Source organism: Macaca fascicularis, chromosome 6 (genome assembly GCF_037993035.2).
Source record: "Macaca fascicularis isolate 582-1 chromosome 6, T2T-MFA8v1.1".
Classification (NCBI taxonomy): Eukaryota; Metazoa; Chordata; class Mammalia; order Primates; family Cercopithecidae; genus Macaca; species Macaca fascicularis.
Window position 1 is genome coordinate 5,844,009 of NC_088380.1, and position 14,906 is coordinate 5,858,914.

General features: G+C 42.8%; 1 protein-coding gene across 1 annotated transcript in view; it reads left to right on the forward strand.

Annotated features, from left to right (window-relative positions):
* Nucleotides 1–9,035, forward strand: part of ICE1 (interactor of little elongation complex ELL subunit 1) — a 73,220-nt gene extending 64,185 nt beyond the window's left edge. The window contains exons 18-19 of the mRNA XM_005556569.5: nt 5,514–5,612; nt 7,967–9,035. Of these exons, the coding sequence (XP_005556626.3) occupies nt 5,514–5,612; nt 7,967–8,148 (281 nt within the window). The 3' untranslated portion in view covers nt 8,149–9,035. The remainder of the gene's footprint in view (nt 1–5,513; nt 5,613–7,966) is intronic.
* Nucleotides 9,036–14,906: the final 5,871 nt, after the last annotated feature.

Consider the following 14,906-nt stretch of genomic DNA (forward strand, 5'->3'; position numbering starts at 1 on the left):
GTTAAAAAAAATCAAGAGATGTTTTAAGGTGTAAATATATATGTTATCCTAGATAATCTGTGGAATTTTCAAAACAATAGGATATTTTTTTAAGTTACACTTTAAAATATGGTGATTTTTTGGTTCTTGTTTTAGCGGTTGTGTTTCTGTATTGGTTAATCTTGAGAGGAAATGAGTGAAGATTGTGTTTTTTGTGCTCAACAGCCTCGTACAACAGTGGAAGCAGCCTCTTTGCGTTTTAGAGGAGGGTCAGCTGGACATGTGATTTATCTTGGTGTTTTCTCCAGTGTCTCTTCTAATTAGTGTTTATCTTCTGGGGTTACCAGATTTGGCTGGCCATCCAAATTGCCTGAGAAGCTTTTTAAAAAACACAGATTCTCAGGCTCCATCTTCCGAGGTTCTGATAGTGTTAGGGTTGTGTCTGCAAAGCTCTGTAGGCATGCTCATGAAATAATGGGTTTGGAAAAGAGAATGATTGCCATAAATAAAATAGTATACACAGGCATTCACCGCATAACAGTGTTTTCATCAGCAGTGGAGCACATACCAGAAGGTGATCTCAGAAGATGATAATACCTTGTTTTCCTGTACCCTTTCTATGTTTAGATACACAAATGCTTACCAAAGTGTTACAAAAGCCTCCAGTATTTGGTACAGGAACATGCTGTACAGATTTGTAGCCTATGAATAGGCTACACCATATAGGCTAGGTGTGTAGTAGGCTACTCCATCTGCATTTGTGCAAGTGTACTCTAGGATAATGTTTGTCCAAGGACACGATCTCCTAAAAGGTGAATTTCTTAAAATGTGATCTCCTGGCTAAGCAACCTGTGACTGTACTTTACCTTTCATTTAGATGTCACAAAACTCTTTTAAAGAAAACTATTTAAGATTATATACTTTCAAATATGTACCTTAAAATATGTGAATTAAGAACATGTTAATAGTTTATTTAAAAAGAAGGATGTGTAATTGTAGGGAGAAAATATGGCTTGTCATTTTATTCAAATCAAGTCTAGTTTATTCTTTGAATCTTTAAAATTCTGGCTGTTGAGAGCCAAATAATTTATGACTTCAATAATATGTATTATTTAGAGTAATATATGCATACTTATACAATTAAGAGTGATATACAATACAATTATATGTTATAGAGAATAAGAATAATGTGTAATTAACATAATATATAATTGACAATACCATGTACTAAAATGCTTATAAACATATAAAAGCAGTTCAGAGGATGGATAATTAGCGTAATGTCGAAATAAGAGCAAAGTCAGGAAGAATAAGCCCTTCTCAGGTCTGCTGATGAAGTCGTGTGCATGAGCCAGATGGATGTGGGGAGGCTGGAGCACAACCTAGCGGGCCGCCACGTGTGCACAGGTGTGCCAGCACAGGAGAGGAGCAGCAGAGCCTGGTGCTGCCTGTCCTTTTGGTGCCGTGGCACTATATGCAGGAGATGGGACTCAGAACCAGGCAGCTGCTGGGTGACAAGGATAGTGGTGTGGGCTGAGGGCAAGGGGTGAAAGTGAGTGAGGCCTGCTGTTTAGGCTGGGCAGATTTCTCAGAAGTGACATTAATACCCCCACCCCCCAACACACACACATACACACAAAAACACAGTCATCTGGATTGGGAGTTTGAATTGTTCCTAAGGAGAAACTGTTAGTGAACTTTCTTGCCATTTCTGAATCTGACCTTGACTGAAAAATTGAGTAAAAGTGATATAATGATATTAACTTAAGTCATACACTAATCTTCATAAAATAAAGGAATTGTCTTTATTCTTTTTTTTGTTGTTTTTTGAGACGGAGTTTTGCTCTTGTTGCCCAGGCTGGAGTGCACTGGCGCCATCTCGGCTCACCACAACCTCCGCCTCCCAGGTTCAAGCGATTCTCTTGCCTCAGCCTCCCAAGTAGCTGGGATTACAGGCATGCGCCAGCACGCCCGGCTAACTTTTGGTAGTTTTTTTTTAGTGGCAACAGAGTTTCTCCATGTTGGTCAGGCTGGTCTCGAACTCCCGGTCTCAGGTGATCTGCCTGCCTTGGCCTGCCAAAGTGCTGGGATTACAGGTGTAAGCCACCATACCCGGCCTCTGTCTGTTCTTAATTCAAAATCTGCACATCCTATTAATGAGATTTTTACTCCATGGACAATAAAAAAAGTTTTATATCAGTGAGACTTGCGTTTTCTAATGTTGGATTCAGGTGTGAGCATTGCTAACGGCAAATGGCCACAGGATTAGTACATGGGGTTTAACTCCAACCTACCTTAATGCTAAACTGTTAAAAAGCATTTTGTGGAATGTTCAAATTGCTCTAGAGTCACAGAAATGTGGTGGAGAACAGAAACTCATCTCACTGCAGTGCTCAGTTCTTGGCAGAGCTGAGGCCTAGAAAGATTAAGTCCTTGTCTGAGGCCATACAGTGGAAAGGTAGCAAAGTTGGGATAGAAATTTGCCTACCACTGGATTCAGTGGAGTGTAAAGTTGTGGAATACCATCTTTCTGCCCCAAAGAGCTTTTACAATCCTGAATAATTTGCCCCTCCTGGTATTAACTGGAACCTAGAGCTAGAAAAAGACTATGTCACATGTCAGGTTTCTGCAGGTCAGACTGAAGTAGCCATTATTCAGTGATTTCTATCCGTTCTCTTGGCAAATCTGTTAGCTTTCCTTCGAAATTGTGTCAGCTCACCATTCCTTTGCAAACTTGCATCCAAAATTTTAAATGAAAACCCTGCTGTCTTTATCTTCTAATTAGTGTTTATTGGAAGGGTCTGTCCTGTAGACTTACTTTGTGTGCAGGCCTCAGCTCTCCTCCAGCTCCCTTGACAGTGCTGGGGATTGCATTGTCGTGGACGTTGAGATTCGCTCCACATTTCTTATTTGTATTCTAATACAGCTGGATGGCCCTGGGCATCCTCACGTACCTTCTGTGGGGAGCTCTTCCTCCATCATAGCCAATCTGTCATCTGTGTTGCGTCATCGTATATTGAGTCTTTTTCCCCAAATCATCTACTAGACTCATGATTTCCTCTTATTTTACTCCTTAGCTCCATTAATTTAAATCGCTTTATAAAACTGAATTTCATTAAGCACTTTTAATTGAAAGAAAGGGATCCATTATAACATGATTATATGTTTCCTGGGAACGCATGCACATCCCATGATTGAATAATGCCATAGCTGTGTTGGATGCACATCCCTTTCTCTGCTGTTAGTCCTACATTTAATATCCCTGGTAGATTGTTTCAGAGGACAGATCCAGTGGTATGCTGTTAGCAGTTTAATCTAATTGCAAAGAGATATTTGAAAGTGGTCAGTAACCTGAAATTTCTGATTTCTGAAGTAAATTGCTTTTCAATTTCCTAGGCTCCCTAGAAATTATTCAGATATTTACAGTGTCATCTTAAATTGGGAGTTATCCTCATATTCTTTGATCAGTAATTATTTACTGAGCATTTGCTATGTATCACAATATTCAGGCTGCACATACCTAGCACTAAGCTAGTTCCTGTAGAGGTTACAAAGTAATACAAATTACTTAAGTGCCCCATGCGTCAGTTTCTCCACATTTAAAACAGAGATGAAACTCTCATACTGGATTCACATATAGACCTGTGGGACGTTTGTAGTATTGAGAGAGAATGTAAACACAGAGCGCTGAGCATACAATATGATATTGTTGTAAAAGCACATCCAAGATATGTTTCGCAATCCTCCTACTTAAGAGTCAAGAGAAGATGAGGACTTGCCTGGATGGAGGGAACAGGATTCCACTTTGAATCAAATTCTCATCCATAGGAGAGCTCCTGGAGTAAGAGAAGGCTCCAAGTGTAGAGGAATGGGGGGAATGATGCCATTCTGCTTGCTTTAGCCTTTAATGAATTTGGTTGCCCTGTGATCTCAATCTTTGGATCTTTGGTTCTCATACCTGTTAGTTATCATTGAGAACCCTCAAAGAACTTGTCGTTGCTCCAGGTTATATCTATCTGTATTCACTGTGTTAGTAATTAAAAACTGAGAAATTGTTTATTTAGTTATTCATTTAAAATGAACAGTAATGAACCCATAAACGACATTTTTAATGAAAAGAACTATATTTCCAAAACAAAAAATAATGGGAATCGCATTGCCTTGTTGCAGACCTTTGTACTGTCTGGTTTGATAGAAGGTGGCTGATTTTTCATCATCTGTTCTGCATTCAGTCTCATGTGTTTTTCATATACATAAGACTGAATATATGAAGAAAACCCATTCTCATACAAGTATGTCGTTGATGGCAGAATCTTTTATTAGCCTTTTCAAATATGGATATTCTTTTTTGATACTACAATAAAACTCAACAAGTAGTAATTTCTTAAAGGTTACTTGAAGTGTGAAATCTGAAATGCTGCAGTGAACTTTTTGTACCTTGTTATACTAGAATCCACTGAGCTAGCTTAAATGTCAAAGGGATCCTTTTGCCCAGTTATGATTTTGTAACCTGCATTATTCACTTGGAAAATAATTGACATAGATATTCCAAATGCCAGCAATACCCAAAAAACACGTTTAATGTCACCAGTCTCATCACAGAAAAGTCTTAAATATTGTAAAGGTGTCAAGCTCAGGGTAGCTGATGAAAATTGTTCCAAACTTAATTTTGCTTAAAAGCTCAAATGTTGTTGACCACGAGGATAAAGTTCCTTTAAGTCACAGGTTCACTTTGTTTATTGTTGAAAAAAATCTACCTTGTTCCAGTTAGCCATCGTTTGTCAGTTCTTTCAATCAAAAGTGGTGTCCTATGAGAAAAAGGGCGCCTGATTTCATTCACAACACAAACAATTGGATAAGTGCATTTCTTCACAACAGCCAGTGCACTCAGTGTACGGGGGAGTGCTTCCTGTGCCGTCTACAGCATGATACAGAGTTCTGTGTTTAGGGGTCCAGGTTTAGTGAGAGTAGTTGCGACTAAGTGAACTTGGCTTTTGACTGTGAGCACCTGGCAATGGGGAGTAACTCCCATTTAGCGAGGTGCCACTGTCTGGACTTGCACTCAGAGTCCAGTAGTTTCATCTGCTGGGGCTTTTCCACCATCAGACCACATGTCAGCACTGGGAGGAAGGCACAGAACTTCTTAGCATTGTTGTGAAGTAGTTTGACTTAGAGGACTCTAAGGTTTCTGCAGACTACATTTGAGAATTACTGCTCTGTGGTATAATAGCAGTTGCCAAAAGTCAGACCAAAAATACATATTTTGGTGGTACCATAGTCTTATCTTGGATCTGTTAATTTAATAGAAGTCAGGCATTTCACGTTGGTCCTAGTGAAACCATTCTTTCTTCTAACTTCTGTTTTTCCATTGTAACTTGGAGAGCAGCACATTGTATATCATCTGCATAGGTGAATTCAAGAAGAAATGATGAGGCATTTGATCACCTCCTGTAAGAGAAATGGACCTTTAAATTCTGAGGAGAAGTTAATCAACATTTAACTGGACTGTTTCCATTTTGTTTTGTTTCCCCTAGGTCGTTTAGGCCAGTTGGGTTTGAAAGAAGGATTTCCATCTGCTGTGAAAAATATTAGTTCGGTCATCGGTATGTTTATACAGCATGCTCACGATGAAGGTAAAACTTACATCTAGTAAAATTACTTTCAAGTAACTTGTGTTTCTCACAGTTAAACCTTTTTTGGGGTCCTTACTGTGTGCTGTGCTCTGTGCTTCGCTTGCTGCCTCATAGATTAGGGAATATTTGCAAAACCTTCCAGCATTAATATTGGAATGTGTGTGGATTTTGTGGTGGTGTTTGTTTACCTAAATGAAAGTCGTTTGCCCTGTTGGGCGCTACTTCCCTAAGGAGGAAGAAACTCTCTTTTCCGGCAGCTAACATTCTGCCTCTAAAACTCTGCACTGTGTGATCCCTGACAAGTGACTTAACCTGGGCTCTCTGCGAGGCCTCCTGGGTGGAGCTGTGTCTTGATGGAATGAAATCAGTGATGCACAGGTATCACAGAGTACTTAGCATCGTCGGGAGAGAGCTTGGAAACCTGGAAACCTTGTGAGCAAGGCTTCCTAGTGGGGATTTCTGTCATCATTTACATATTGCATAGCATGTGATTTTATGTCTTTTGTGGGAGAAGCTTAAAGTCACTCTCATAAGGGATGAATCTAGTTTTTGTTTTGAATATTGTAGAATCAAGGAATAATACAGTTAAGCAGCATCACATCAGAAATGCACAAAGTGACATTTTCAATACTGTATAACACCCAAGATGATCTTAACATGGTAGGTTCTTTGTCTTCAGCTTTCAGTGGAACACTGGATATTGAACTTCATGAGAACAGCGTTTCTCATTAAGCTGCTTTCTCTGAAATACCTTCTTTCACTTTAGGATAGCTGCTGAAGTGGTGCACATTTCTTCCATATAACAGTGTTCTATTTTACAATTCAGGTTGTATATTGACATAAGAGAAAGTAGCCAGAATAATGGCTGATGGCTTGTCTAGCCAACAGATGCAGATTGACTTTGCTCCTAGGGTGGGTGTAACCTCGAAGCTGTGGTAATCCTCGTCCCCATGAGGGAGAAGGAGGAGCTGATGTTGGGACCTGCTATAGACTAGACCCTGTGCATGGCACTGCCCCACAGCCTAATCCCTAAGACAGCCATCTGCATGGATGGCATTGTCCTTCTTATATACAGGAGGAAACCAAAGCTCAGAGAGAGGAGTGATTTGCTGAAGGTGAGGCTAGGAAGTGCCATCCCTGCTGTTTGCCCAGGTCTGTCCCTCTCCAGAGCTAGCTCTTTAAACAGTGCCACGTTTTATTTATTAAAATTCTTTTTAACCTCTTGTGTTTCTCTTACTGTTAAACTTTTTTATTTGTTTGAGTCATGGCCTTACAACGTACCCCGTGCTCTATGCTTTCTCATTGCTTGTCGTTTATGGTGGAGGAAGTAATTTTCAGAGCTGCAGTTCTGCCTGCATTTTCAGCATTAATGTTTGAATGTGTGGGCTTTTGTATTGTTTGAAATGGTGCTAGTTTGCCCTTTTGGAGAAAACTGAGATACACATTGAGTATATCTTATTTGAAATGTTTGGGACCAGAAGTGTTTTAGACTTCAGATTTTCTTAAATTTTGGAGTATTTATATTTACGAGTTGAGCATCCCTAATCAGAAAGTCAAAATGCTCCAGTATTTCCTTTGTTGGTCATGTTGGTGCTCCAAAAGTTTCAGCTTTGGAGCATTTTGGATTTCAGATTTTTGGAGTAGGAACACATGACCTATATATAGTTAATAAACTTTAACTCCTAAATTGTTTAACCTAAATTATTTAAATACATTAAATTTTAACTAAATTAAATTTTAATAACTCTGAAATAAACTTACCTTAAAAGAGAACTGTGATAGTATACTGTAATGTATAACCTAGCTATAATTTAGAATCACACACTATACTGTAGTTTTTGAAAGTATGGTATGGTAACACAAAACAAAACAAAACAAACCCAGCTTTTCATTATAGCTCATTTTCTTATGCTTTTTCATTTCCAAAGTCCATTTATAAATACTTCCTGTGGATATCTCATAGAGTCATGTGTTTAATGAATGTTTTAGGATCACATTTTATTAAAACTTAAATATGAGAGTGTGATCTTTCCAGAACTGTTTTGGGAAGCTTAGTGGTGGCCATGGGTTACTGGGATCTTTGAGGCCCTCTCCCTTTTACAAACACACCAGCAGTCCTCAGGACACTGCTGGGGCCAGGAAACCACAGACAGCTACTGTCAGGCTTTTTTTATTTTTTATTTGTGGACAGGTCTTAAATGAATTTTTTTATTGTGGGTTTTTAAAAATATTTAATTTTCATTGCTAGCAGAAAGCATTCTGTTACTTGAATAGTATTCCAGTAGGTTACATCACTAAAATTTTGGATAACAGATACTTTCTTGTCTTATGACTGATTTGAAATTTCTTTTCAGATATACCATGGGGTATACAGTTAGCAGCTGTGTATGCTCTTTGTGACTTGAGTCCCAGCAATCCAGCAGAAATTTCGAAGATCCTGGAAGCTTGGCGGAGAGAGGCCTCCAAAAGCGTTCCGTCTGCGATTGTCAGCTGCTTAGAGGAAGTCAGTGCCCTGAGCACAGAGGAGCTTGGCTGACCCGGGATGCCACTGAGGCTTGAGAAGTGCCTTGACACATTTTGAACACAAATAGTTTGATCAGCTTTGAGAACACAAAGGGAGGTTTAAAAACGAAAGACATAAAATAGATAAAACAGATCAGAGGCTCTCCTTATTGTTTGGCAAGGAGACAGGAGAAACAAGCAGACGCATAGTCGTTTTTCCCTAAATCTCATACATTTCACTTAAGGCTGTTGTGATCTGTGACATATGGGTTATATTATTGTGTCTTTGTCAAACAACAAAAACTTGAACTTAGCCCTTTTTTTGCTGCAGAAAGTGTCCTTTTAGTGGCTTTTTAAAATTGAGTGGCGTTTTATAATAAACTTACCAATATAAAAACATGATTTGGTTCCTGAGCTATTGTTGGACTTGTGCTCCAATGAGTGACTAGGAAAAAATAAATTGGCAAAAACTTAGAGTTTTCTGCTATCTTAGCTGGAAATGAGCTGCAAAAGTTTTTCTCAAGATGTAGTGCGTAATTGATCAGAGCAAAACATGGAGAGCCCTTAGCAGAAACCCACTTTAATGCATTTTCTTCATATCCGTAACGTTCCTTAAAAATACGTGACAATGTATCAGGAAGAGGAGAACTGAAGAGTAGAAGTTCCCTTGCAGATTTTTTTATCAGTGACATGTAAATGAGCAACTCACAGATGAGCGCAGGCAGAGCTCTGTGTGCCGTGTACATATGGACCGTGCTATGATGTGTCTCACATTTGATGATATTCCACTTTCGGAATTTTAGTATTTGTATATAGAAAATGGGTTTAATAACTCACCATGGTTTTGATTTGTCTTATATTCGTTATTTCTTAAAACTCTTGTATGTGTTTTTATAATAAAAAATAAAAGTAAACGATGGATATTAGTGTTCTGATTATTAGAATGAAACTGGGTGTTACTTCTGTTCTACCAAGGGCGAAGAAGACATCTAATCAAAGAAGAAAATGGTCGTTCCTAGGGAGACTTACCTTCTGGGGATATAAACATTGCATTGCCAGTACTTGCCCGGCTTTGAGTATTTACAGAGATGCTCTTTAGTGATACCAGATGCCAGATAATTAAGTGCTTGCAGGCCCTCATGATTGGATTTTTTTTTTCATTACAATTGTTGCCCTTTAACAATTGCATTTGGCAACAGTTTTGTTACTCCTTCCTTAAGTAACTATAACAGGCATAACTGAAATTTTTAAATCACTTGGTTGCCCTTTTGGAAGCTTTGTGTTGATACGAGTCATTCTTCCTACCAGTATGTTGAGCATATTCTCTCTGCCAGGTGCCTTGCTGTGAGGAGCTGGTCACATGGCATTTGGGTAAAGGAAAATCCTAAACGAGTGATCACCCAGTATATGCAACAATCATAAACGGGAAATAGCAGCAAAGAAAACCTGGAGCTTTGCATATAGAGTAGCAGGGTAAACGCCTCTTTCCATGTGGTGGTCAAAGAGGGTCTCTCTGAGGAGGTAACATTACAAGGACCTGGACCCAGCCTTGAAAGCAGGCAGGAGAAATGTCCCTGCCGGATTGGAGGATTGGATGGCGGGGTTGGGGGGGGGGGGGATGGCAACCCTGAAAGGCAACAATCCCGTGAGTGCCAGAAGGAGTCTCCTGGAGCCAAAACTCCTGTCACGTGCCCATGAGATCAGGTTAGATAAGAAACTGCCAGTCACTCAAGACAGCTGGGAGCACTTTCATGATGAGTGGCAGCCGAGGCTCCAGGGAGATTGAGCAGACATGTCACATGCAATAGTTCACCGGGGCTGTTCTGAGGAAAAGGGATGTGAGAAGGGCAAGAGGTGAAGTGGAGAGACCTGTTAGGAGGCGACTGCAACAGGTGGAGCTGGGAGCTGACGGTGAGGGTGCAGACGGTAAAGGGCAGATGGACTTCACATCTGTCAGGGTAGAATTGATGCTGTGTTCATGAAGTCCCGGGGAAGAATCAGGGAAGACTCCCAGGTTACTGAGTTGAGCACGCGGAATCGGGGATAGATGCCCAGGTTTAGGAATTACAGGTGGTAGGAATCATGACTCTCGAGCTTTCCATTTGGGACATGGGAACCATAAGACCTCCAAGTGGAGGTGGCAGGGAGCCTTTATGGGAAAAACTCTATAGAAGGGATGTGGCAGTTTTGGAAGCTGATAGCATATGGAGACTACTTAAAGCTCTGTGTATTTCTGCGTTCACCCAGGGAGACAAATAACTTCCCCCTAGTCCCTCCTATAATTTGAAGTGCCATGGGAGAGGGAGAAGACAAAAGACGGGGCAGGAGGTGGTGTAGGAGGAACCTTGTCGATCATTCACTGTCCAGACACTTGGCTTCCTACGTGGCTAGAAGCTGCAAGGTCAGGTGAGGTGAGTGACCTTGGTGAGCATCTCCCACAGAGTGAAGGGCTTGGAATGGGTGGCACAGTGAGTGGGAAACATGGAAGAGAGAAGAGCAGGGCGTGGTCCACTGAGCTTGTGGAAATTGTGCTTCGTGAGTGGATTTGTCAGGTGGTTCAAGCATGCTAAACCTCAGCAGTCGTATGTGTTTGTAATGAGTGGAGAAGAGGTGCACTGTCGTTAATCAGCACCGGTGCCATACTTGTTCCTTGAGTTTACTTGGCAGCATCCACTCCATATGAACTGATGATAATAAATAGGCTTGAAGTTGCCCATGGTACTGTGTTACCCCCAGAGAGTGGAAAGGTTTTAAGCTGTTATTAATTTCTAGTACCCAAGCAGAACATTGTTGTAAGGTTTTATTACTTGAACCAAAAAACAAACAAAACTGTAAACACAAAAATAAATGAACACTTTTCAGCCTGGAGTTGGGTGAGGCTTTCAACCACCCTGGTGCTTGGCGGCTCAAGCTGGTTCCCCTGCAGCTTGGTAAGCCTTTCAGTGCAGAGCTAAGCAGGAGACACTGAAGCAGGCTGCGCCGGGCAACAGCAGAGATTCTCCAAGCGTCCGCACATGATGGTAATTGCGCGGGAAGACAGGGCAGCAGTGAAGAGAGTGAGGGTGGTCAACAGAGTGTGGACAGAGCACAAGATGATTACACACTTCAGAGTGTCATTTTCCACAGAGAAAGTACTCTGTTACATTGTTTAATTCGTTTTTTAAAATGGGATGTAGCAGTATAATTCAGCAAGTTCAATATTTAAGGAACATGAAATAGAAATAAATTCATACCTGGGCATGGAAAGAACCGCACTGTAGCCATTAGAGGGCACTGTAGACTCACCCATGAACAAACTATCGGAAGAGTAAGGGAACCTTAACTGGAGAGGTCGTCTGGGTGCAGAATTTTGTGCACTGAGAGCCTTTCTATCAGGGAAACGTTTCCATTTATGTTTGGGGTGTTCCTTGTACTTCCTAGGGGTATCAGTAAGTAAATGGGGATAATGCTTGGATAGAATAACAGGTAAAATTCATGTTTACGAGCAGATTTCAAAAAAGGAAAAGCAAGTATTTAAGTGCTTTGATTAAAAAAAACAGAAAGGAAAGAAGGAAGGAAGAAGAAGAAAAGGGAGGGAGGGAGGGAGGGAGGAAGGGGAGAGAGAGAGAGAGAGAGAGAGAGAGAGAGAGAGAGAGAGAGAGAGAAGCAAGTGGCCAGGTGAGTAGTTGGTAGTGGCAGTGAAGTGAATGGGCAGGTTGTGTCACTCTCCTCTGATGAACTGATGGGCAAAGAAACTAGTCAATTACATTGAACATTACTTTTTTTTTTTTTTTTGAGACAGAGTTTCGCTTTCGTTGCCCAGACTAGAATGTAATGGCTCGATCACAGCTCACCGCAACCTCCGCCTCCCAGGTTCAAGCGATTCTTCTGCCTCAGCCTCCCAAATAGCTGGGATTACAGGCATGGGTCACCATGCCCAGCTAATTTTGTATTTTTAGTAGAGACAGGGTTTCTCTATGTTGGTTAGGCTGGTCTTGAACTCCCGACCTCAAGTGATCCGCCCGCCTCAGCCTCCCAAAGTGTTGGGATTACAGGCGTGAGCCACCGCGCCCAGCCTACTTTTTTCAAACATCCCTGACACATTATCTTGCGTAGAACCATATTACAAAGAATTTGTAGTGCAAATAGAGCTCATACCTGTAAATCTCATCAACCGCCCTCATTAAGATTTAGGATGTAACAATGTTTCCATGAGGGGTGTTTTAAAAATTTAGGAGAAAATTGAAAAAGTCAGATCTATAACCTTGTAAATGTTTTCCTCTGTTGCTTACTTCCATCTACCTGACACTTTCTCAAAGAAATTCAGAGTGTAATTGTGAACAAGAAGTTCATTTTCTTGCCCCTCTAAGGGGAATTTTGAGGAATTAAAGAGCCCTCACTGTATTGCAGTTTGTTTTGCACAATTAAATAGGTTCTGATGATAGAGGCAAAAACAGAAGTGTGAGTGAAGAGCCATAAAATTGACAGAATTCAGTTTTTTATCAAAATGAATGCTTTTGCTTCCTTTCATGAAGAACTTTGTGTTTCTGTGAAGGACATTAGTACCTTGGAATGCTTTGTCTCAGGCTAGCTTGCTTTCCAAAAGCGCACACAAGATGTGTCTCATCAGGGTGTCAAGGTGCCAGCGTTCACACTGGAGCCCAGCCCTCACCGGCCATCCTCTAATTGCACCTTCCACGGGGCCTGTCGGCAGTGGGGAGCCTAAATCACACCTGGCTTCTTAAGACTGGAGATTCTAGAGCTTCACCCAAAACCCCCGAGTTTGAAACTCCGGGGTTGCCTCCAGGTGACACGGATGCCCCCAGCAGTTGGGTAGACACTGTCCAGTAAGTGCCCTGAGCATTGCAGCCTACTCTGTTCTGCTCCCGAGGTCTGCCCATCCTCCCCCTGCCTGAGCGGCCTCTGCCTTCTCAGCTGCTTTCTGTCTTCAGAGGGTCACAGCTCCAGTCTCTAGATGGCTTTCCCCACTGTCCCACCTCTTGATCCATTTCCATGGAATTTTGGAAAGAGGAGAAGGTAAGCTGTTCACTGCCTTCCACCACCTTGAACTGAATCCAGTCCTTAACTGATTTTGTTTTTAATTTCTCCCATAATCTTTAAGAATATTACTTTTTCCTTAACAGTCATCAATTGCTGCTCTGAGATAACCTCACCCTAAATTAGGAGTACACAATTGAAACACAAACTCAAAAGGGAAGGCGAGGAGCTGAGAATGTAAACCCTGAACTACCAGACGTTCCATAGCCATAAACCGACCCTCCTAGGTATTGTTTTTCTGTGTTAATTATTGTTATACTATATCCATTTTAATAGTTTCACTTGTAATGCAATATGTACTATTCTTGAATAGTCTCCTGCTACCTGTGTATTATTGCATGCATATAGCAAATTAAACATTGAAATGGGTCGACCCTGGAATGTCCTCTCCCTGTCGCCCAGGCCCTGTTTTCCCGGAGTTGCACTGACTGGCGGGTTTTTGGCTGCCCTCGCAGAGATGCCTGGGCAGGTGGAGGTCTCAGGACTGGGGACCCCGCCTTCGTAGCCCCGCCCCCGCCCCGCAGCCCCGCCTCCGCCGCCCCGCCCCTCAGCCCCGCCTCCGCCGCCCCGCCCCTCAGCCCCGCCTCCGCCGCCCCGCCCCGCAGCCCCGCCTCCGCCGCCGCGTCCCCTCAGCCCCGCCTCCGCCGCCCCGTCCCCGCAGCCACGCCTCCGCCTCTGCAGCCCCGCCCCGCAGCCCTGCCCGCCGGTGCCTCACCTGCAGCCCGGTGCGGCACAGTGACCTCGCTGTGCTGCACTCCCTGCGCGTTGGTCACTTCCAGTCGTCGCAGAGGTGGATAAAACTTGAGGTGCCTCCTGCTGCCCTCTGAGCTACTTCTTCCTGCCAGTGCATACTCGGGCCCTGGGCCCTGTGCCCTGGGGCGGAAAGGTGGAGTCCTCCGTGGGCTTCAGGTTACTTGGAGAAGCTCGTGACCCTTGGAAGCGAAGCTGCTGGGAAGGCCGCGGGAAGGCTCCCTGGCGCGGGACTTGAGATTTGGGATGCAGGAGCTTCCCCCAGGGGCGCACCTCCTCGCTCGCCACCAATGACCGGGCGCTGTCCGGCCTGAGGCCCGTGTGCCCCAGCTCCCCCACGGCGGCTGTGCTGGAAACGCACACTTGCTGGACGTGTGTGCCGGGATCCCCAAGTCCAAGCCAACACCAGCGAGATTCTTAAAACTATCCTTGATAAAAATGTAGCGAAACCTCAAATAATGTAAACGTTTTGAGTTTTGAATCATAGTCAAATTTAGAATGTTGCAACAGTTTTGTAAGAAAATAACAACTAGAAATGTTTCAGGAGTTGGAGTTCAGAGGCAAAACCATGTTTGTGATGAGGTAACCCGAGTATCTGTGTCTTCGCATCCTGCCATGTCCCACCGAGTCACCGACCCTGTGGGATGGCCAAACTGCACATGCCCAGCGCTCTGCCCACCTCAGGGCACCTCTCCCAGCTGCCAAGGAACCTGCTCCCACTCCGACCACTCGCAGATAATCTAAAATTCACTGTATCTTAATGGAAAACCACAGTCACATTTGCAAATGTTTGGACAACCCAGATCTGACCTCTAGCAAGGAGAGCCCCGCGCACCCCCTGCGCAGGAAGGCTTGGCTGTGCATGTGAAAGCGTGCAGCTGTGAGGAGAAAGCCCTTCCTGGCCTGTTTCCCTGTGTTTTTCAGACCACTACTTTTCGTTTGTTGGAAAAAAAAAAAAAAAAAGTCTCTGGAGGAAGATGATGGAGTCCTTTATTAGAAGGCATT